At 39.4% G+C, this 25,584-nt stretch overlaps 2 protein-coding genes across 2 annotated transcripts in view; one reads left to right on the forward strand and one right to left on the reverse strand.

Annotated features, from left to right (window-relative positions):
- Positions 1-2,107: 2,107 nt before the first annotated feature.
- LOC137499038 (craniofacial development protein 2-like) lies at positions 2,108-5,908 on the reverse strand (the record flags this gene model as incomplete). The annotated part of the gene is made up of 2 exons (XM_068227082.1): positions 2,108-2,130; positions 5,155-5,908. Coding segments are annotated over 2 exons (777 nt in total), but the record flags the coding sequence as incomplete, so codon positions are not given.
- A 2,782-nt stretch (positions 5,909-8,690) lies between these two features.
- The window catches only part of LOC136866830 (ATP-binding cassette sub-family C member 4-like), a 291,743-nt gene continuing 274,849 nt past the window's right edge, over positions 8,691-25,584 (forward strand). Inside the window, exon 1 of the mRNA XM_068226857.1 lies at positions 8,691-8,736. Coding sequence (XP_068082958.1) covers positions 8,691-8,736 — 46 coding nt within the window. The remainder of the gene's footprint in view (positions 8,737-25,584) is intronic.

Below are 25,584 nucleotides of genomic sequence, written 5' to 3' on the forward strand. Positions count from 1 at the left end.
AACACCCTAGTATAGAATTTAATATCTTGGATAAAGTCTGCCAAGTTTTCATCCAAACGCTGTACACGATAATAGTACTTCTGAATAAGGGAGGACCTGGCCCTAGCCGGGATGAAGTTAGCTAGCAAGTGGGCGTGGAAATCCTCAATAGATGATTGCTCGGCAATGGCTCTTACTATTTTGTCAGAGAGAATGCCACTTGCATAGGGATAGATAATTTGCAAAATTTGACATGGAGAAAGAGAAAACACAAGGACATGATCCTGAAATTCAACTAAAAATCTTAAAAAGGAAATTACTTCACTGGTGGTATTAACGGAAAACTTAGAGATACCTCTGAGTAACATTGCCAATGGATGAGGCAAACTGCTGAACCCGGGTGACATAGTAGGTAAAGGTTTCAGTGGCAAGGAACTTAATTCAGAACGTACATTATTTAATGAGTTACGGCGTTCAGACTCGTCCAATGGGGCAGAGGTAGTTTGAGCAGCGATGGTTTTCCTATTTACTCCTCCCTTAGGAGGCTCTTCCTCGCTACCTACATTCACTGTGGTGGGTAGATCGCTTTTGGGAGGAACCTCCCCAGTTAACAATTGAGTGACCTTGCTAGATAATTCAGAAATATTTTCAAGCAGCGTACTAGCTTCCTTCTTCTGAACGTCATTCAACTTTAGAGACAACAGATCGTTAACTCTATTTGAAAAATGAAACAGCCTGGCTTGCACACGCTTAATTTGATTAGAAGGATCATTTTCATCAAAAAACTAACTACAGATGCTAGCCCAGTAATATTCTCGACGATCGTGGAAAGAGAGTCGTCAATTTCTTTCTCTCCCAAGGTGGGGATGGAAATGGGCAAATCAAGGGACTCTCTAAGCTTGTTTGTGTCTACTGCAACCGTGCCTCCAGATTGCACATTTCTGATAGTTAACTCATAGATCAACTCCTCTTCGCACAAATAGTTAAGATGGAGAACATCGCGAGGGCCGGGCATGATGACAGAACAAATTTTGAAAAACTCAAAAAATTCCAGCAACTGAGAAAATGGTTAGAATTCGGAACAAAACAATGTTTAGCCGTCAAAAGGGGCTAAATTGAGACCCATTCAACCACGCTCTGCTACCACTTGTTACCGTGTTTTTGTGGTAGTTAGAGGTGAAAGAAGGTGCGGGGTGGTGAACAGGTCTCAAGCTACGAAAGTAAAATTAATTTAAAATTTAACAAGGTTATATTTTCTTTTCAAACTCAGAAATAACAAGAATGGCAGGTACAGAGTAGCAAGGCAACAAAGAACAACAATAGTATTTACAGGTTTTGGGCTTCGGGCCCAGAACTTGCAATTCTCGAGCAGTTAGCCCGAATTTACATGTACATAAGGTTTAGCAAAGGGGCAGAAAACCCCAATCATGCCCAGGAACACTAGCTCCGAATTACACAGTAATACCTCCTAGAGGCACGCAGAAACAAATTGCAAAAGAGCGATCCGCTCTCAAAGTTTTAAGCCTATCACAAGGCCACACCTAACTCTACTTTCAAGCTGTCCTCTAAGGACGTAAGCACAGGGGTAAAATACCCAACCTACTGAGGTCTATTAAGCGATAAAAGGATAATTACATGACCTCTAAAATAACAAGTTGAGAGGAGGCGAACTGCACTCCTAATGTATTTGTTTCAAAACCTAATTTGGCTCTAGGCCACTGATGCAAGGGCTAATCCCATACTAAAGAGGTGACTTTAGAAGGAAACAAATTTACATAATGTTAAGGAAGAATAGGTTGAGAAAATAAGTTCACCTCAAAACAATATGAGTGGGAGCTCGAGAGTGTTAAGCACTCTCTATCCCAATATGTAGTTTAAAAGATAGAATAGATACAAGTTTCTTTACATTTTAAGGAAGGTTACATAATGGAAAAACTTCGGACCCGCCCCGAGAGTTAAACTGCTGAGCAAGCAAGAAAAGAAGTAATTAATCGGCCATTACCTGGTTGTTGACTGCCGCCGAAGAAAGAGGCGCTTCCCGCCCCCTGCTATGTACTTTACACACGAAAAGATGGAACAGAAGTGGCGCAGAGACCCTAAAATCAGCAGTTTATATACTCTCGCGGAAAGTTCGAGGCGTTTTAGGAAGGAAAACACCCGCCCACAATCTTTTATTGGTGGTTAAAGAAAACCCCTACACAAGGTGAAGAAGAAACACATCATTGGTGGAAAATTAATTTAAGAAATTCGGGATTGGCTAAATTCAAAACAAGGGGAAAGAAAGGGTTAATATTGCCAACTTAAACAATGACTGAAGGAAATTTAGCAAAGAACAAACTTTTGAAATTAAATTTTCTCCAAAAAAAACAGTTCTTTCACTCCGCACTAGGGTGCACTATTGTTGATCTTCAGTAGTGTCCTCCAGAAGAGAAAGTTCACACTTCTTACTACAAGCAAAACAAAAATACGTCGAAAATGACACAGTTCAAAAACTCCAAAATTTCCAGGTAGTGACATCTTCTGAGAAAGTAGAAAATTAATACCGTAGATAAAGTTCAGACTTCCTCCAGCAGAGGAGTTTCAACTGGCGCAAATTTTAAATAAGCGGCGTGGAGGTGTACCGCCCGTTACAAGGGCCACGGCCGCTTCCTTCCCACTCCTAGCCCTTCCTTGTCCCATCGTCGCCATAAGACCTATCTGTGTCGGTGCGACGTAAAGCAACTAGAAAAAAACATTCTACACTCCATATTTATCGCATCTGATTGCTCTCTCAGCCATAATTTCTTCCACTCTACAATTTTATTCTTATATTCTTTCCTTAATTACAAAATTTTCTGATTTTGCACTCCTTTCGTGTTTCCTATAATCTTTTAATCCCTTATGACTACTTTCCTCATGTCCTTTCACGCTTTATTATACCACCCGCCTTCCCCTCCCGTCTTTCTTAAATTTAGCTATCTCAGCTACCCTCTTTACTGGATATTCAATTAACTCCACCTCTCTAACAGCATTATCCTCCAAAGCTACCTCCCATCCGCACTTGATTAATTATAATTCATTTTCTATGTTGTTGTTGTTGTTGTTGTTGTTAGTCGTTTAGTCGCTTTCGACTCTCCGTGACCCCATAGACCAAGGTGCGCCATTTCTTCCTGTCGTATACAATTTTCCGAAGTCTTTCTAAATTGAGAGCCGTGGCTTCCTTGATGTCATCAATCCACCTCATCCGTTGTCGCCCTCTTCTCCTGTTACCATCAGTCTTCCCCAGCATTAAGGTCTTTTCCAGCGAATCATGTTTTCTCATGATATGACCGAAGTACTTTAGTTTTTGCCTGAGTATTTGACCTTCCAGTGAACAGCCTGGGTTGATTTCCTGTAATATGGACTTATTAGATCTCTTCGCAGTCCACGGAACTCTAAGGAGTTTTCTCCAACACCATAGTTCAAATGCATCTATTCTTCGGCGCTCAGCCTTTCTTACTGTCCAGGTTTCGCTTCCGTACATTGCTACTGGGAAGACCATAGCCTTCACTATACGAATCTTCGTTCTTAAAGTTACGTCTCTACTCTTGAAAATGTTATCAAGGTTGGCCATTGCCTTCCTCCCAAGGAGCAAGCGTCTCTTAATTTCATGGCTGCAATCGCCATCAGCAGTTATTTTGGAGCCCAAGTAGATGACACTAGGAACAACCTCCATTGTTTCACCATTTATATGCCAGGAGGTGATAGGTTTAGTTGCCATGATCTTTGTTTTCTTGACATTCAACCTTAGTCCAGCTTTTGCACTTTCTTCTTTCACCTTCATTAGTAGATACTTAAGTTGTTCTTCACTTTCTGCCAACAGGGTGGTGTCATCAGCATATCTAAGGTTATTTATATGTATCCCACCAATTTTAGCTCCAGTTTCTGTTTCATCTAATTTGGCATTCCTCATCACATACTCTGCATATAAGTTGAATAAGTAAGGTGACAATATGCAGCCTTGACGTACACCTTTCTCAATCTTGACCCATTCAGTTGTTCCATATAGGGTTCTCACCGTAGCTTCCTGATCAGAGTAGAGATTTCTCATAAGGCAAATAAGATGATCTGGTACTCCCATAGTCTTGAGTACTTGCCACAATTTATTGTGGTCGACACAGTCAAAGGCTTGAGCATAGTCAATAAAGCATAAGTATAGGTCTTTCTGGAATTCTCTTGCTTTCTCCATAATCCAGCGAATATTAACAATTTGATCTCTGGTTCCTCTGCCTTTGCGGAAACCGGCTTGTTCTTCAGGTAGTTCTCGATCTACATACTGCCGAAGCCTATTTTGCAGGATCTTGAGCATAACCTTACTAGCATGCGATATAAGTGCGATTGTTCGGTAGTTTGAACATTCTTTAGGGCTGCCCTTCTTTGGAATTGGGATGAACACTGAGTTTTTCCAATCTTTTGGCCACTGCTGGGTTTTCCATATTTGCTGACATATTGAATGTAGCACTTTCACAGCATCCTCTCCTAGGATTTTGAACAGTTCTGCAGGGATTCCATCATAACCACTTGCCTTATTGTTTGCAATACTCTCTAGGGCCCACCTGACCTCACTTTCTAAGATATCTGGTTCTGGCTCTGACAACAGAGTAACTTCATCATCAGGAGTATTCCCATCTTTCCTATACAAATTGCCTACATATTCCCTCCACCTTTCTTTAATCTCCTCTGCTTCAGTAAGATCTTTTCCATTTTTATCTTTTATCATTCCAATCTTAGCCTGGAATTTCCCTCTGATGTCTCCAATTCTTATGTAAAGATCTCTTGTCTTACCCAGTCTGTTATTTTCCTCAACTTCCTTGCACTGTTCATTCAAAAAGGCATTCTTATCTCTTCTAGCTAGTTTCTGAAACTCTGCATTTAATTTAGACATTTTCGATCTTTCCCCTTTGATTTTTGCATTCCTTCTTTCTTCTGCTATTTGTAGTGCTTCACCCGATAACCATGTGGCCTTCTTCTTGTTCTTTTTCTTGGGAATATGCTTTTCCGCTGTCTCCTTAACAACACAACGTACTTCTGACCATAGCTCTTCTGGGACTCTATCTCTTAAATCTAATCCATTAAATCTGTTTCTAACCTCTACTGTATATTCAAGAGGTATGCTATTTAGGTCATATCTGCTTGATGGTTTAGCTCTGTCAATCCTCTTTAATTTGAGCCGGAATTTGGAAATTAAGAGCTCGTGATCTGATCCACAATCAGCCCCAGGCCTTGTTTTGGATGACTGTACAGCACTCCTCCACCTTTGACTACAGAGTATGTAGTCGATCTGATTCCGACATTTACCATCTGGCGAGGTCCAGGTGTATAGGCGTCGTTTGGGCAATTGAAACAGTGTGTTGGTAATGACCAGTGAGTTGTCTTGACAGAATTCTAGGAGTCTCTGTCCAGCTTCATTTGTTGTGCCAAGGCCAAATTTTCCCGTTACTCCATCTACAGTTTGATTTCCTACTTTGGCATTCCAGTCGCCAATAATGAAGACGACATCCTTCTTTGGTGTTAACTGTAGCAATTCTCGTAAGTCTTCATAAAACTGGTCAATATCTTCCTCTTCAGCTTCAGTGGTTGGTGCGTAAATTTGTATGACTGTGATGTTAAAAGGTTGGCCTTGAAAACGTACAGACATCATTCTATCAGTTTTAAAATTGCACCCCATTATAGTTTTACGCACCCTGTTGCTAACTATGAGGGCAACTCCATTTTTCTTTTGGTTTTCATGTCCAGAATAGTATACCATGTACTCACCTGTAGCAAATTCACCAATACCAATCCATCTCACTTCGCTTATTCCCAGTATATCGATGCCCAGTCTCTTCATTTCTCGTTTGACTATATCCAGCTTTCCTTGATACATGGATCTTACATTCCAAGTTCCTAAACAGTACTGTTCCTTGCAGCATCGCACATTTCTTGAGGCTTCTCTGAACGTAGTTCCCCCCGGAGATCCGACTGGGGAACTTGAAACTCCGGAATATTTTGAATTGAGCAAAGCCATGGGGTTTTCTTGGGAAAATTACAGTGGTGGTTTCCCGTTGCCTTCCACTGTCCTCCACTCCTGTTGGCTCACTGACCCAGTTTCCCGCTGGGGTTGTAAACCCAACCTTCCACTGGGTTGCTCAGCTTAACAGGGGCACCACGCGTAGGTAGGATTTGGAGAATTGAGGTGTGAGAGGCTAAGTGAACTCTCTTGGTGAGTTCATATATTCGCATCACACCCCCGTTTCTAGCCAGAGTCTCAAGATGTTCGTAGAGACTCCCCCAGGTCGTTTCCTGGGCCCTCATTTTCTATAAGAGAGTCTAATTCCAATTATATTTCTTCTGACCACTCATATGTAATATATCGGCGTTGCCGGGACATAACCTCCTATGTGAACATATTTTTGGAGATATACTGACCCGCAGCACATACATCATGAAGACCGAGAATGCCTTGGCAATATTCACACAATATTGCACCTTAGCTGACAGAACCTTACCGGTCAAAGTTCTAAGCTAAAATATTTCACATAGGAGGTTTTATCCCGGCAGCGACGATATCTCCTACCCTTCTCTCTACCCCTCCTTTTCCCTCCTTCCTCTTCCTCCCTCTCATTTCTTCCCAGCTTAACATACACCGGGGCATGATGGGGTTCAAGCCAGTCCCATATTTCTATCCACGTTATTCCCTCCAAGATATCCTCCGAACTAACTACCAAGTCTATAACACTTTCCCCGTGAGGTGTAATGTACATCAGTTTGCCTTCCAAATCCCCGTCCCACCAGCCGTTCAAAACATGTAGGTAGCCTGCCGCACATAATTCTATCAATTTTAACCATAACTATTACTCTCTTTATCTTCACCACGTCTCCTTCCCCTCGTTATTGTCCTACTCTCTCTGCTATATGTTGGACATAGGTCTCTCTCTCCCCATATTCAACCTGACCCATACCACCTCTTCTATCTCATTATCAATGTCAGCAATTAATTCACTAATTCCTTCCTTTATTAAAACAACTATACCCCCGGAGTCCTGCCCATCATCCTCTCTTTCCTTTTTGTTTTATTCTTGACCACAAACCCTCCACGTTAACATCTACCCTATTTCTTATCACGTCTCTAACAGCGCCACAATATCGAAACTCTCTACTAATTTTATCATTTCCTCATTCGCCATCTTACTTAGCAAGCCTTCATAGTTTACAAAACATATCTTCCAATGTAGTTATCAAATTTCCTCCCCTGCATATCCCCTTCCTCCCTTATTTTTACCCCCTCTGCCACATTACTTGATTTACTTCTTGTTATTATCTACCTCTCACTTTCCACTTCCATTCCGTCCGACCTTTATTTTTCTTTCCCCACAGGTCTTTTAAACTAAAACTTCTTCCTCTGCCCAAGGCCTCGCTTCTTTTTCTTTCTTCTCGTGCCCCCTCACATTTTCCATGCACGTGCACACTGTCGACGACACTCGTGACTGCTGACCTCTCGTATCTGCACTTGTGTTGTCCTGGACTTAGTCCTCTTCCATGCCGCCGCCTCCTGCCTCGTCATGGCCATCCGTTCGCTCAGCGACTTTCCTTTCATCTTGTCTCGTAACCAGACTCCCTTCCCTTGTAAGATTTTCATCTATTTCCTGTAGCTTACCCACTGACCAAGTTCTAGAATATCTTCAATTACCCACCACAAGTCGTTGGCCCCTGAAGTATGCTCTCAGTCCTTGACTCCTGACTTTCACTAGGTGCTTCTTTAAAATTCTAATGTTCTTGCTTCCTTCACTCCCCATGTCTCTTTTCACCCACGCTTTCTCACCTTGTAGATTCCCTGCGTTTCTCACCAGATTATCGGCCGTCAAGGTAGATAATAACTTGGGCTTTTTTGGCCTATGCCCTCTCACTATTTTACCCTTTCCACAACGTCAAAGCCCATTTCGCTGAATTTAATCTTCACTTTTATTTTGGATCACCTCCACCACCTTATCCACTAAATCCAATTTATTCTCTTTCGCTCTCTCTTAGATTTCATCGTACGTCCCTGACTACTAATTGCTTCATCTTCATTCATCTTAGCCACTTCCTCTTCCAGATTGTTCACCTTCTTCCTCAGTAGCACTATTTCTTCCGCATTCATATCCACCTTGGAAGTTGTCTCACCCATTTTTTCATGAATCCACCTCTTCAGATCGTTTATCTCCTTCGATTGTTCCCTTATCATTTCCTTAACTTGGTCCATTTGGCAAGTCTCTTTAACTACCTCCTTAATCGCTTCAATTTCATCCCAAAAGATGGCACCACTTGGACTAGGGCCTAGATTCAATTCCACGCCCCGACTTGTTAGTAGAACTGCCACCAATGCCACTGCCTTCATACTTACCATCTCGCTATTGCTCTCCGTTCTCCTTATTACTTTTCTCTTCATACTCCTCTGCCATCTTCCAATTACCGCTCGATATTGTTCCACTGAAATGCCCATGTCGTGACACTAACCGCTCAGCACATCCGCTGTCTCTGCTTGCTTAAGCTAAACTGCTCAATGACTTGCACCCAGCGTGTCTATAAATCGCGTCACAATGAGGAAAATCCAGAGCTTCTATCAGCATTTTTTTATGTTTTTCAGGAAATAAGTATTTACAGTATACCCGCGCAGCATGTGCAATGCACAGAATGTTTTCTGGGTGATGTTCGCAATATGCGTTTTCCATAACATGGCATCGAAGGTAACGCCCAGGACTTTTACTGATGACCTGACTGGTATGTTAGTATTATGTAACATTATAGATATAATCTCTGGTCGATTGATCTTTGCGAGGTTTTTTTGGTATCCAAGGATGATGGCTTGCGTTCTTGCTGGGTTTAACGTGAGACCGCATCTCGAAGACCAAAAGGAAAACGATTTTAGATACTAATTGGTTTTTCTGTGGCCGAAAATATGTGATCTGGAGATGTGCGGAGGTAAATCTGTAAATCATCATTTTAAATGTTGTATTTGCAATGCGTTAGGTTTTGGGAGACGACATTAATGTAAATAGAAAAAAGGAGTCCTAACACCTACCCTTGGGACACACCACAATGCATGGGCCGCCAAGTTGATTTATTTATCCTATCTGTAACACACTGCCGAAGGCCATGCAGGTAGGAATGCAACCATAGGAGGGCAATGTTCGAGAAATGGAGGGAATACAATTTAGATAGCAAAATGTCAATGTCAACAGAGTCAAAAGCTTTGCTCAAGTCTAGGAGAACAACTGTCACTTCCTTATTGTCCATTGCTTCTCGAATGTCTTCTGACCTTCAGTAGTGCCGTACTAGTACTGTGTGTTTGACGAAAACCAAATTGTAATGGGCAGAGTAAGTTTGTAAGTCGTCATGTAGTCTGTTATTTGTCTATAAGCGATGCATTATAGCGCTTTAGATAAAGCAGAAAGAAAGCAAATGGCTCTGTAGTCAAATGGTTCAGAAGGGGAAGTTACTTTTTCCAGAGGACGTATGATGCCCGTTTTCCATGGTTCTGGAAATGTGCTGTCTGCAAGTGAAGAGTTAAATATGTTAATTAGTGCAGGCAATATCACATCCGGAATATTTTTTTTTCATCACTGCTCCTATAGGCTTTTGTAAATTCCTTTTGTCGTTGATTTTATCCGATTTATAGCAAACCTTAATTAAGAGTGGGTTTCTAGTCGGAAGTAAAAGGTATGTTCGCGTCTTTGCGTAAGTCCCGTCTATAACTTCCTATTTCAGGGCTGCATTTAAGGGACACGGGGAGCGAAATTTAGCCAAAAATGGTCAAATATCGTATTTCTGATTTTTCATCATAAATACAGCTCTGGCCTTTGCGGAAAGATTAGCGATCATTTTTCCGTACTCCGACATTTTAAAAGGCTTACCGCAGGTTTTAAATGTCCGGCGCGTGGACCTTTAAACGCCCTCTTGTGATAGATTTGCCTAGCGAGTGTATTTTCTCCAATTTTCAAGCTAAATAATCATATTGTGAGTGAAAATATTTGTGGTAGTGAGGTAACACTCAAGAAAGAGGAATGTATCAACCATGTTGCGAAGGCTTGAGACAGGTAGAGCAGTCATCGAAGGCAAATAGGGTACAGTTAAGAGGTCTGGAGTCCGGCCCCGCGGTGTAGGGGGCAACGCGTCAGCCTGTCATCCGGCGGCCCCGGGTTCGATTCCCGGCCGGGTCAGGGTTTTTCAAATGTAAATGATTAATATCCTTAACGTTCCTTTCTCCACATTCAACACTTTACACTTCCGCCATTTACAAAATACACGCAGGTCCCTCACATAGATCATTCTCGGTCGACGCCCCGAAAAAATAGCATTACAAAAAGAGGTCATGGAAATTGAGCTCTTACCAATGCTACCACCTACTGTAGAAATGCAGTTGTTAATCACATGCCTACTCTAGTAGACATGAAAAGAGCCGTATATGCCACTAGCAGTCATTACATACAGTATGAACACATGTGACAAATGTCCCAAAGGCTCTGATTACTAGTGCTTCTACAGTAAATGTATGCACACGGCATAAAGCCGCAGAGCCATGATAAATTGTCCATCTAGCTTTCAGATCAATTAGCCCTAAAAATAATTCCAGTCTATCAGAGGCTGGCATCTGATGAGGTGCTGTCGTGATGTGTGCGAGGAGAAACACAAAATCAGAACGAGTGTTTGCATTCTCTAATATGGCGAAAGTGTCCCAAAGAGATTTTCATATCACAGAAAAATGAGTATTGCTGTTTGCAATGCTGTAGCAGAATTTAATATGGGATGCACTGCTGCAACTGAACTCGGGTACTCAGCAAAATTCCCTTATGTAACACAAGAAATTGTGAAGGTACGTGACAGTTGCAGGATTTATGAAAATGCCCAGTCAGCCTCTCAAAGGGGAAAACAGCCCCTTGCAATATAAAGGTTCAAAAACTGAAAAAGGAGGCTGTAAAGAAGAAGAGGTAAGGTGTTACTTGTGGCGCAGGACAGTTCTAATTGATAAGGTAAGTTGACATAGTTAGAAACGGCTTGTTTGAATAAAAATTCATTTTTCTCCTATTTCTATTTTTAAAAATAAAATGTGTTCCTTGTTCACCAGTTTTAGAGCAACCGAGCTGTAAATCTTTCTGCATGTTCTTCGTTGAATTTTCTATAACTTCAAGTATTACTTTTACTGTTGCACAAATGGATTGCTCAGAAAAAAATCAAGTTTCAAAAAATAAGATTTTTGAGAAAAAATGTTGTACAGTAGAGTCTTGCTCAACCGACCTTCGCTTATCCGACATTCCGTGTTATCCGACACTGGTAGACTTAATTTTAAACTTTTGGTGGAGATTAAAGGACCTGCCAATATCTGGCCCCGTTCTGCAAGAAAAGGCGGTGTATTTCTAGAAGGAGGTTTAATGAAGGGGACCCTAAATTTACTGCCAGTGCTGGGTGGCTTCATCGGTGTAAAAAACGGTATGGAATTAGGCAGCTTAATATCTGTGGAGAAAAACTGTCAGCTAAATCCGATGAGGTTGTGAAATTTAAAAAGGAATGGCAAGATTGAGTTCAAGATGGCGGGCAATAAGCAACTAGCTGTGTGTGGTTCGTGCATAAAATCAATTACTGCCGAGGACGACTACATCATCTGTGACGGTAAGTGTCATAGAAAACATCACAGAGCGTGTGTTAAATTAAATAAACGGGAATTCAAGACACTAATTGAGGACAAATCAAAGAAGTGGTATTGCGGGAAGTGTGATAGTGTGAATGGTGATCTGGCTGTAGGGCCGAGTGACCATAAGCTTGGGGATATGGAATCTGTAGTTAGGGACATCCACAAAAGGTTGTGTAAATTAGAAGGAATCGAAGCTGAACAAGCGGAAATTAGAAAGTCGGTGACCTTCTGTGCTGAGAGTTTTGACGATATTAAGCGTCAGCTGCACAAAATAACTGATGACTTTAAAAACGCTATGGCAGAAGTAGCGGCATTGAAGTCTAAGGTTGCTGTCCTCGAAAGGGAAAAGACAATAGCAGACGAAGAAGTCTCTAAGCTTAGAGAGGAAAATCAAGACCTCCAACAGTACGTCCGGAGGAACAATGTAGAAATTCATGGACTGCCTCAGCTTGGTGACGAGAATCCAGTCGCAGTTGTGAAAGCACTTGGCAATGCGCTCGGTGTCGAAGTGACCGACAGTGATATTGATGCGTGTCATCGTCTACCCCAAAAGAAACAGGAACTCCCTCCTCCTCTCCTTGTAAAATTTTGCAGCCGGTTAAAAAAGGATCAGCTGCTCGCAGCAAGGAAGAATAAATCAACTCTAAGCTCAAAAGATTTAGGTATCCAAGCAGCTAACCGAGCTGTATATATCAACGAACATCTGACATCGGGGAATAAATATCTCCACAAGATGGCCAGGGATCTACGGCAACATGGATATAAATATATTTGGACAAGGGACTGCAAAATCTACGTAAGAAGGACTGAAAACCATCGATCAGTGCGAATTAGGAGCATTGATGATATTAGAAAGTTGCAGAGCGAAGACACAAGTGTAACGGCACAGCCAAGATATCATACCAACACTCGTTAATGGCAGTACCTAAGTGTTACAACAAATATTCCATTTTTCCATTAGGCTGTTATGAAATACAATACGATTCCATAAATAATTTTGTTTTACAGAACATCAGTTCATATACAGTTGCTTCTCACCTGGACGGAAACAGCTCTACTGGCCCGTCAAAATCTTACAGTGCGGTTAGGTGCTTGTACCTAAACAGCAGGAGTATCCGAAACAAACTTGAGGAAATAGAAATTCTGTTGCACATTATAGGCCAGGTAGATATATTGGTTGTGACAGAAACTTGGGTAAAAAGTGAGGAGGCGAAATACTATAATATACCAAATTATAGAAGCATCTTTTCACACAGAGACGGCAAAGCTGGAGGTGGCTTAGGTATTTACATTTCGCACTGTTGGAAAGCAAATGTGAAAATGAATTGTGAACTTGATCATAGCTTGATATGGGTTGAAATTTATAGGGATAAATTTAGTAGTAGTAAATATAAAAGTATTGATTTAATTGCAGGATATAACCCAAATAGGAATAATGCCATACCATTTCTAGCATCACTCGAAAATTTTATAAGTAAAACAACTAACAATTTATGCCTATTTTTGGGTGACACGAATATTGATATCTTAACTAGTGACCAACTAAAAAGAAAATACATGAACCTGCTTTCTTGCTATGATTTCAAGCAATGCAATAATGTATATCCAACACGAATATGTGATACCACAAGCACTTTAATAGATCATGTGTCTATAAATAATTCTGGAATATATTATTATTTATCAAATGTTGGTAGCTATATAAGTGACCATAATGTATTAATATTTGATATTCTTTTGCCAAATTCTAAATCTCCATCACAATCGCTTGAACTGAAAAGGCTGAAAGCAACTAATGTAGACCAAAATAATGATAGACCTGAAAGTAGTAATATCACTGAACATAACACAAAAGTCATAAACAACATTACTAGTAGAATTGACATAATGTATAAGTCCTTTATTGACCAGCTACCGCTTGGTACACAAAAACAGAAAGCACAAAGTCATCGAACACAAAGAACTGGTAGCTTGCCATGGATATCTCCTGAACTTCTCTGCCTTATTAAGCGACGTGACATTTTACATGCAAAACTTAAAAATCCCACCCTAAAGAATAACATCAATCTCAATCAGGAATATCGCAGGTGTAGAAATAATGTGACAAATCTAAAAAGGAGCTTAAAAAACAAATATTACTCTGAAAAATTTAGAATTAATAACAAGAACCCAAAGGAAACGTGGAAAATAATCAATGAAATCATACATAACAGAAAAACAACAAAAGGCGATAATTGTACATCTCTAGAAATAGATAACAAGATAATTACAGACAGTCAGGAAATATGTGAATCATTAAATTTATATTTTACAAATATTGCTAAAACCCTGGCTTCAGCAATCCCTCCCCAGAGCACTGAAACACTTGCAGTTCCTAGTTACTTGAACTCATTTTACCTATATCCAACTGATGAAACAGAAGTAAGATCTATAATATCAAATCTAAAAAACAAGAGTAGCTGTGGGCAGGATGGTATAACTGCCAACTTTCTAAAAGAATTCCAGGATTCTTTAAGTGGGATGCTAACAGATATCATTAACGAATCCTTGGCATCTGGTACATTACCTAGTGAGCTAAAAGTAGCTAAAGTAGTTCCTGTCTTCAAGGGTGGGGACGGGAGGAATCCTAGTAACTACAGGCCTATCTGTATTCTTTCCATAATCTCCAAAATATTAGAATCTATTGTTAAAAAGAGACTTCTCAATTTTTTAAACAAAAATAATTTCTTTTACAATGCACAATATGGCTTTCGTGAGAACTCTAACACTGAAATAGCAACCGTAGATCTCATAAATATGCTGCAAGAGTCAATAGATTTTAATAGTTTTGCTGGTGGGTTGTTTATAGATCTAAAGAAGGCCTTTGATACAGTAGACCATGAAAGACTGTTAGCTAAATTAGAGAGAGCAGGAGTTCGTGGTGTTGCATTGAAGTGGTTTGATAATTATCTGTCCGATAGAAAACAGTATGTAGTGCTGAATAACTGTAGGAGCTCAGCAATTAGGGTAACCCATGGCGTTCCACAGGGGTCAGTATTAGGGCCGATTCTCTTCCTAGTATACATCAATGATATTGCAACTTGCCGCTTGAAAGGACGTATCACACTGTATGCCGACGACACAAACTTGTTCTATACTGGTAGTAATATAGACTCCATTGTTAAGGATATGCAGGAAGACCTCAATACTCTGTGCTTTTGGTTTCAAGCGAATAAATTAACTATTAATGTGCATAAGACTAATTATATGATAATGACAAAACAAGGTCAGAATGAAATCCCACACAGTAAAATATATATGCAAAATACTGAAATAAAACTAGTTAGAACTGTCAAATATCTTGGGTTGGTGATTGATAGGAACTTGAACTGGACAGACCATGTTGAATACATTACTAAAAAGATCACACCTGTTGCAGGAATTTTAAAGAAACTTAGTTATCTTATCCCACAACATCTTCTAAAACACATCTACTACTCTTTAATTCATAGTCACCTACAATATTTGAATGTAATCTGGATGCGCTGTAAGAAGTCCGACTTGAATGAGCTAATGGTAGTACAAAATAGAGCTGTTAGAAATATACTTAATCTTCCCTACTTAACACCAATAAAATATCTATACCTAAGTGCTAAAATACCACCCCTAAGCATGAGTGCAGAATTCAATACAGCTGTACTCATGTATAAAATAAAACATAAATTTATACAACACAACACTACATATACTCTGAATTCTGACAACCATCCATATAGTACTAGGCATGCAAATGACTTTGCCTTATACAATGTTTGCTCTTATAAATATGGTATAAACAGCTTGAAGTTCTCTGCGATCCAGTTATTTAATAACATCCCTGTGGAGATAAAAACAGCACCAGCTTTGGCAAAATTCAAACAAAGAGTCAAGCATTATTTTTGGGAAAGGTACAGTGCTGTTTAAATCAAAATATCAGTTGTCATTTAAGGCATTCTCCCAAACAATCTTGCAAATTGTCCGGAACTATTCTTCTCCCCTACAACTTTTATGTTATGTAAATGTAAATACTCTGTAATCTGTTCTTGTACCTCTGCAACTCTGTGTTATGTATATATACTGTAAATACTCTGTAATCAATTCCTGTACGTCTGCAACTTTTGTGTTATGTAATTGTAAATATTCTGAAATCTATTCTTGTACTTCAGCAACTCTTATGTATATGAAAATACTCCATAATCCATTCTTGTACCTTTGCAACTTTCATGTTACGTAAATGTAAATACAGTCAGAAATAATTCTCTGTAATCCTCATATTGATGATGTACATATTTTATATGTTGTATGTGTTTATATATTCAACGATTTACTAATTATCTTATATACACAAACTATATTTTGATGTGTAAGTGCCCGCCAGTATGTAATGTCCTGTACAATTCCTATGTATGAGCCTGCAGGCTCGTTGGAATTAATTGAAATAAATGAATGAATGAAGTAATAATACTTGCTGAAGGATTAACCGGTTAACAGATTTTTAATTGTGATGAGACTAGGCGAAATTTCAAGATGCTGCCATCAAAAACTCTCGCAGCCCAAGCCGAGACGTCTGCACCTGGCTACAAGCGTAGTAAGGAAAGATTTACTGTTCTTGCCTGTAGTAATGTTACTGGGTACTTACAAGGAAAATTGCTTATGATTGGTAAAGCAAAGAAGCCTAGGGCATTTATAAAAATATTTCTGTTAATGCTCTTCTAGTCCATTACACGAATCTGAAGGCTGCCTGGATGTCTGCTGACATCTGTAAAGACTGTTTTGTTACACAGTTTGTTCCAGATGTAGAAAAATTTCTAGCTTCAAACACCCTCCCTAGAAAACCTCTTCTTCAACTAGACAACGCTCCATCACAACCAAATGAACAGCAACTTAGAAGTGGTGACATCAAATTCACGTTCCACCCTCCTAACGTGACGTCATTATGCCAGCCAGTGGACCGAGGTGTACTGGAAACACTGAAGAGGAAATATCGGCGGAAACTCCTTTCATCCTTGATTGTTGGCAAGTTTCTTTTCGTAAGATACTTGGAATGTTTTCGTTCAGTACTGCATGTACTGTGCAACTGAACTGATAATTCAATAAATAGAGTGCTGTAAAACATGTTATTGTTTTAGTAATACAGTACGGACTTCCTGTTTGTTTTAGTTAATTTTCAAAGTAATTCTGTATTATCCAACATTTTCGCTGATCCGACATACTCCAGGTCCCGTTTGGGTCGGATAATCGAGACTCTACTGTATCAGAAAATTTACCGTGTTACTTGAAGTAATAGAAGACTGTTTAAACGAATGCTTACATCGTCGCGTCTCGTCGTTTGGTAATGCCAAAGCTTTTTGTGGATTTCCACAATACAGCTGTTGAAACACTTGGTTGAATTACACTGTGAGCGTGTCGTAATTTCGCGTTTCTAATCTGTTGGGTCGTAGCGTATCTCAGTCTCTTACAGTTACGCAGACTGTCAGGAGTGCAATATTTTCTAAGTCGTGAATGAGCAGCATCGCATTGGGCCATTAGTGCTCTAATCTCATCTGAGAGCCAGGAAACTGACTTCCGCGAAACTCGACCCTTCTTTTCAGGGGCATGCCTATCGTACAACTCAGTTATATGCTGACTGAAAAGAGTCACTTTGTAGTTTCTTTAACGGGGACACTACTGAGTTTTATAAGTCTTGTAATTTTCATCCTATATTCACCAAATTTTGTGAGTTCATTTATGATGCCAAAACTAAGATTATTCTAAAGTGTGGAACAATTTGGCACAATAGTTTCTGATTTATAACACATTTTAGCGAAATAGTTTGCATAATTTTAGAACATCCCTTGCATGCCATTTTTCGTTTGTCATTTGAATTTTTTTGCGATAGTTCTTAGGGTGTACCTATATAAATAATCATTGGTATTATTATTATTATTATTATTATTATTATTATTATATTATTATTATTATTATTATTATTATTATTATTATTATTATTATTATTATTATTATTATTATTATTTGAAAAATCACATTAGTAATGTTATTAAAGTACTTTTTCTCTCACCTGTTTGCATTTTCTTTGAAATTCTCAAATTTTCATATTTGACTGAAGATATCTCTGTGAGATATCATTATTTTTTAAAATGGATACCAACTTTTATGCCTTTCACATGGTAATATAAGCATAGCAGGTTTAAATACAATCAGGTAAAAACTGTTGCTCTTAGAGCATTTTGAATACTGAAAAATAAAGTTTTGAGAAAAAGCTAATTAAAAAAGAATACTAGTTTATCTTACAGTAAGTGCTTCAAAACTTCCCAGCACCATACATTTCTCTTTCCTTGGCCATTTTACTCTCCTCAGCAATAGGTTTAAGAATTCTACTCTTCTTTCTTGCAGTTTTTCTCTCCTCTTTATCCTTGGTGGCACTTTTCCTCTTCCTTGTTTTGTCATGCTCCACACATACCATGTACGAAGACACAGTTCTCTTTCTTCAGTTGCCATCTTGAGTTTATTGCAGGCAAGTGCACCCATACTGAATTCCCCTACAGCATTCACAACTGCCATATCAACTCTGAATTTGGAAATAAATGTTTTCTTAGGGCAATTTTGCCAAATTATAGAGTGTAATCTCTCATTTAGGTTCGGAGTCTTGCCCCTTGCACACTCTTCCAAGAGTTCATCATTTGTCAGTCTCAAATACAAGGGCATTAGTTTTTCAACCAACTTGGGGGTCAACTTAACATGCATTTTATAATGACTCTGTGGTTCGCCCTTCGCTATCGCTTTCTTGTAGAAGCACCACGAGTTGAACAAACACATTAACACACGAATGATTATGAACATCGTCACATGCTTCCTGTTAGAGTTCCAAGATACTCATTGATAAATAAACAATATTTTAAACTAATAATACCCGAAATATCAACAGTAATTAGTCTTCAATTTATTATAAACATGAAGGTCAGCACAACATTTATGCGCAAAATTGTCACGTGAAAAAGATTTTAATTTGACTATTTCTAATGTTTCTATGTGCATATTACTATGAAAACGGTCTACAGATGGCAGCACAGACCAGTACTCTAGGAATAGGCTGGAATTCAACAACGGAAATACGAAATACATTGAAATTCCGAAGGTATTCTTCAAGGTAGTGGACGTGGCCTTTCGAAGGGACGTGCTTGCGTCATTTATAGTATTATTAAAACAATGTGCGTGTTCTGACAGTTCGCAGCACGTGGCGCCGAACAAAGGAGTGGGAGCGCTGTGTTGCTACATGATCAGGCAGGAGTTACTACATCACAGTTAACATCTCTCGTTCTGCGCTAGGCTCTGCGGAAAATAATATCCATTAACGGCGATCATGAAAGCGTTAGAAAAACATTAAATACCGTTGCTATTATTCCAAGGTGGCTCAGCAGTATTTTTTTCATCTCAAATATCGGAAGACAAACTCCTCATTCCCCTTCCTCATAGGCTTTGATCAGTCATTCTCCGGAATATTGATTTTAATTTTAGGTAGATTTTTAGTATCAGAATAGCATTTTGATAGGCCTGCTCAACATTCTGGGTTCAGATCTCCTTTTATTTCTTTTCTTTTTCTTTCCCTATTCTAATTACTGTAGCTTGAGAAACTTTAAAGCTGCTGCTGTTCTTTCTACAACCTTGTTAACTTCTATCAGTGGGCCTCCATTTTCCCTTTCAGTCTCAAAATATTCCCGTAAGGCACATACCTACCATATCGCGAGCTTGACCACGAGTAGCGAAGCCATGCCTCCCCATTACCCTTGCCTTTTTTCTAGGCGAATGAATTTTAGGTCGCCCTCGTTGTCGTTTAGCGGCGCTCTGAACGGGTTGCAACATTTTGAGTTCTGTAAATGAGATGGTGTTAAAATGACACAATACTATATAAAATTTACACTACACTAGAATTCCAGCCTCGATAACGATACACTTATTAACACGAACACAAAAGCTCTATAATATTTAGCTGATTTCAAAAACACAATATAGCCTACAGATAATGATATCACTCAAAGTAGACATTGTTATATAGCCCAGCCACATGTGCTAAGGTATACTATATTGGCAACGTGGAACTCGGACCGACCGCCTCAAGAAGCTGTCTTACAGCGGGGGTAGGAAAAGGGAGAGTGCATGTCGAGCTGGGAGTGGCTGAAACGGGAGGCGTGTACTGGTTGTCATAGTAACTGCCACCTCCTACTACCACGCTGAGAACTGTCAGAACACCCACATTGTTTTAATAGCACTTTAAATACCTCAATACGATATTTAAAAATGGCCGTAGGGCTTACATGGTAAAAACCTGAATTTCTGTTTTTGGACAATTTTGGCTTAAAAACTCAGAAGGGGGCCCCCTTAAGTTTAAATATATCCTGCCATGGCACTGCAATTGTGTCTTGTAAAAGTTTATTCATGTCAGTTCTTCGTAGATCTCGATATGAAATTATTTTCGGTTTGAACTTCGGACTTTTAATATAATAGGCCATATCATGCCGCGATATACCTGGGACACTAAAGTGACCGTCGTTAAAAACTAATTCAGGTTGAAAAGTGGCAGTGAGACCAATTAAGGTGTGTGATTTGTCTGTGTGATCTGTAGCACTAAAAGGGAAAAACGTTAAGTTGCAAGCTATAACAGAGTTAAAAGTTGAGTTGTCTGAGGAGAGTTAGGTTCAAGTAGGTTTATTTAAACTCGCCCATTATAATTATATTTAAATAATCAGTGACTAAATCTTGTATTTGAGTCTCTAGATCACACATTGTTCTACATGCCAAAAGTCACGCCCACAAATCATAGTGTCAAATTTTGTTGTTTAGTGTCTCGAACTGCAGCAACATTTGAATTAATCTTTTAAACACGTCACCCAGTCCGAAGTAGATAACTCGCTCTTGTTAGATACCGTCGTTGCCCCTCGACCCTTATGTGACAGTGTTGAGGGGAGAAATTCTGACCTGCAGCACATGTATCACAGAACAAAAATTCGTTGACGTACTTCAAGCAAAATCAGAACTTAAAATGGCAGAACATTTCTTGCCAGAGTTCTACGCTGACATATTATCACATAGCGATTTTTCTAGGCGCAACTACGATATTCACATGTTAGCCTCGACCACCGCGCTGTACAGCGCTACCCCGTTACATATCCCAGGCATAAATTTCCTAGTTTCAAAATCGCGGCAAATACAGTAGAGATAATACGCGACACTGAGCGAGATATCGAGGGACAGCTACTGGAGCTCACTCTAGTGGATAGACCTGAACAGTACTGATTCTTTCATAAGAGCACGTGTATGTTTGTGTGAAGTTTTTGGTGTTATTTATGTGTTTTCAGTGAGTTGACATAAATAAATAGTAGTGTGTGTCATTCCTTGATATCTCCTCTCAACATGAGGGGAAAGCTATGTGCTGTGTTTGGCTGCAGTAATTACGAAGTAGAGAAAAATGCGCGGTCGTTCTTCAGGTTCCCTCGTGACAATAACATGTAAGTAATATTGTGTTTGCATATATATTCTTTCAGTGACAGAGATTTTTATAATACTTCATACGTAATCTTCTGACCTGCTCGACCCATATTTTAACTGACTTAAAATGCAACACGCATATTTTATTGTATAGTGCAGCAGTTAACCTTCAATACCGATGTGTTGTTGTAGGTATGATCTGTGGGTTTTGAAATGTCACAGAAGTGATTTGGATAAGGTGTACAAGAAAGAAGGGGCGTTACGCTTATATAAGAATTATAAGATCTGTTCAGATCATTTTCAGGCCAGCGACTTTAAAAATCCTCGATTATACAGCCAAGGGTATGTTACATTTTTACTCTAATTGTACGTAAATATTCCTCAAAGCATCACTATCGACAACATTTTCACACTTTTCTTTCTTTTATCCCTCTTCTCAGATTAAAGCTGGGATTTTATAGATTATCTTTCTGTTAGTAGGCTTCATGTTAAGAGGAAAATTGTCTAGCTATTAAATGTTAATTCGCCGGGCTGAGTGACTCAGACGGTTAAGACGCTGACCTTCTGACCTCAACTTGGCAGGTTCGATCCTGGCTCAGTCCGGTGGTATTTGAAGGTGCTCAAATACGTCAGCCTCGTATCGGTAGATTTATTGGCACGTAAAAGAACTCCTGCGGGACTAAATTCCGGCACCTCGGCGTCTCCGAAAACCGTAAAAGAGTAGTTAGTGGGACGTAAAACAAATAACATTATTATTATTAAATGTTAATTCAATGCATCATATGTGTATGGAATATCTTTCTGTTAGTAGTCTTCATGTTAAGAGGAAAATTGTCCAGCTATTAAATGTTAATTCATTGCATCATATGTGTAAGGAATGTGACGATATTTTTATTGACAAGTGTCTTAATGTGATGATACAACGTTCTTAAATGAGAAAAAAGACAAATCCAACCGTAAGAGTTCAGGCAGGAATGCTAAAGCTAAGAAAGTAATGCATAAATGGAAGATAAAGCCATTTCACAGCAGTCCATTTCACTTCTTGTTTATATGTCTAATTTCAGTCTTTGAATAATAACCTTTTAAATAATTCTTCATTCATTTATCCAGAATTCTTTAGCAACTTCGAACTTAATATCTCAATAACACTTTCTTTCTAGACGTAATTTATTTATCCATTTCCGCATATACATTTCCATTGATATTTGAATTTAGCGCGATTTGTTCAGGTCAAGTCACTAGGAACGCTACCGTCGAATTGTCTCCCATTTTAGCAAGGCGAAATCCGTAAGTGTCGCGTATTATGTCTACTGTATTTGCTCGCGGTTACGCAGTCCTTCCCGGAATTTGTTTACATATAACTTTGTCATTTATCGTGGTGGATTGAAGTTAAGGCGATCTCATTACGTTTTTAACTCGTTTTTATACATCCTAGTTGCACTTACATGTGTATTATCCCCTCTCATTAACTCTATATAGACATTAAAATGCTGGAAGATTGCTTCCATTGGAGCTCGAATTAAATTTAGCCCTCTGAGTTTTCTCTCTTAATACAATATTTTATTGGATATGTCAACTAGTAAGAAAAGCATCTCTCTAACAGAACTTCGAAAAATATTATCTATGTCCTCTAGAAAATCCGGTGGTAACTGGTGCAATGGTGCCATCTGTAAGCGGTATAATTATTAGTTTCGGTCATGGTATACTGGTTAACGATGTTTAGTTTCTGAGCTGGACGTAGCATTGGTGTTGATACAAGGTTTTCAAGGTCTTCCCTAAGTGATATTATAATCCTTTCCGGGTCAAAACGGATTTCGTCTTTAAAAGCCACTCCCAAATATTTAATGCTATCTTCGGTTCCCTTTGCCTTTGTGCAAGATTGGTGATTCAAGAAAAGTTCCTTCCGTCATACATGACCTTGAGTTTAATTGACTTCCCCAAGTACAAGTCAAGACAAATTTGCTGAAGTTGAGACATGGTCATCATGACTGACTCGTGCCGTTGCCTACGAGATATACAAGGCCGGGAAGTGGGCCGGTAGAATTGCGGGTCGCAAGTAGTTTCACGAACGTCCGCTAGAGGTCTCGATATCTTGCTATACTGCACGCGCGAAATACATTATGTTAATAGTACATGTTCGTTTTTAAGCACATAAAAACTACAAATAATGAAGTTAGGACCACCTAAATGTGATTTAGAGTGATTTGATATAATTTAAAGCACATTTAAGTGATATTTGGAATTATTTTAGGCGAAGTTAAGTGCAATAAATAATAAAAGTAATACATTAAAATGACTTACCAATATCACTGCTCATATATCTCATATTTTTAAGATCTTCCGACTTAAAGGCTTTGTCCTCAAGTTCTTTTCCATGTCATGAACATCTGTAATTTCAAGAGCTTCTGTCGTGACCTACCTGTCCTGAGAGACGTTCTCGTAGGTTGGTCACCAGGCCGTTGGATGTTGAAGTATTACCTGTCCTGCCGAGCGGAATGTAGGGAGGTAATTGTAGGTATGACTCGTCCCGCAACTCCCGAAATAAAAGATGAAGTTATTTCCCTGTCCTTTATTACTGAGGACACTAAAATTACTATGTACAGTATATTTACAAGTCTGAATGTAATGATCTAAAGAGAGAGAGAGAGCTTGTTCCACGCGCCTACTATTCTACTACGCGTCTATCTTAATCTTGCCCCACGGCACTTGGGCTATGCCCGAACAGAATCTCGTCCTGACAAGTACGAACTACTGGCTGGAAGAAGGCCCCGCGCCATCTTGGCCAGGGGTTATATCTCCGCTCCTAAACTCAAAGTTCTATCCCTACCTCCTACCAAGGGGTTGGGTCTTACGGGCATTGCCAAACTGATCATCTTGTCAGTGGCTCCCTCAAGTGGCTATTCTCAATAGTTGTCACAGTAAGTGCTGCTACCTAGGCACTACTGTCTTCTGTCTCACTTTGTCCTCATCCTTCCTTGTTTTCCTAAGTGCATCTGTAATGGCCTTGACTGGCCGTGTACTCGGCTTTGTTCCTTTGTGGGTTATCGGGCGGGCCGCCTGGCCCGCTGGCATACTAGCTCTGTTTGTCGATACACAGTAAATACCTTGTTGTGATCAACAAGTCCCCGCTCTTAGTCAACACTTGTGTAAGCGCACTTCGCAAACTCTCTCCACTACATGTAACTTCTTGAAATATTTCCCTTTTCTTACAGTAACTAAATCTGACTATAATTATTATTCAATTACCTTAATGCTACAAGGTGTCTCCTGTCTTTGATCATCATTCTAACACTAATTAATCTCCTCTGACACCTTGAGCTCAAGACTCGGCTGCGAACCCCGGCTGCCTTCCACCTGGCAGTCCGCCGGTTCGAGTCCGTGGGAGGTCGGTACACGACACTTCATTGTCGAGAATCGGTTTTAAAAATTTTGTAATGAGAGTTACAGCAAGTGCTCTCTGATCACACTCATCACATTTGAATGTTTCAATAAACTTTGGAACAACAAAAACGTTAAGATTTTTAACTAAATTCGTATTGCCCAGATAACGTAAGGAGTGACGCGTAAAATTCAAAGTATTTTGTAGAAAGTAAACAAATTTTCTTGAGGGGTAGCGTAATGCTCCACGATCTTGCATCCTAATGAGGCACATCAGTGGACTGTCATTAGTGGCCGAGGATATCTGTCCCAAGCACGATTCACAATTGGAATTTTCTTCAGCAACTCGAACAAGATAACCACCTATCATGGCCAAGGAAGACAACTCCAGAGTGACAGGTTTCTCTGAAAAGCCATGGTATCATTCTTAATATCAATAACGTCTAAGATAATAAAAAACTTGCAGATCTTTGAGGCCTATTAAAAATAATACATCAGAAAGAAAATACAACAATTGCGAAGTGATTAGTTAGCTTACCTTCGAGAGTCCCATCAAGAAATTCCAAAACTGTTGTTGGAAGAGCAGTAGGTTCCAGACCTAATTTGCTCTGATCTTTTGATTCTTTCTGCCGAATTGCAGCTGATGTCCTGAAAGCCTGTCTTTCTACGTTCGAAGAGTCAGATGGATTTATCATGCCCGTAATTAAAGTCGTTTCAATGGCATAAATGCAGGACCTCACATCCATCATATCATTAAATCCTCCTCTTCTTCTTAGATGACTAAACAGAAGTTCAATATCGTCACTATTCAAGTTCCGACTTAGGATATAATGGAACCCAACTGATAATAAATATTTAATGCACCGCACAGTTGACTTGGTGGTAAGAACCAGGGCTTCATAAGTTTCTTGACTAATCCGGTGACTCTCCACAACATATTTCTGAATTTCTTCCAAATAAGGAAGAAACGTGTCTTCCAGCCACTTTAGTCTTTCATCGTCCGACTCCATAAATATTATTTTATCCGCATTTCTTGACATGTAAGAGTGCTTAATGTTACA

The sequence above is a fragment of the Anabrus simplex genome, chromosome 3 (assembly GCF_040414725.1).
Source record: "Anabrus simplex isolate iqAnaSimp1 chromosome 3, ASM4041472v1, whole genome shotgun sequence".
In the NCBI taxonomy this organism is placed as follows: domain Eukaryota; kingdom Metazoa; phylum Arthropoda; class Insecta; order Orthoptera; family Tettigoniidae; genus Anabrus; species Anabrus simplex.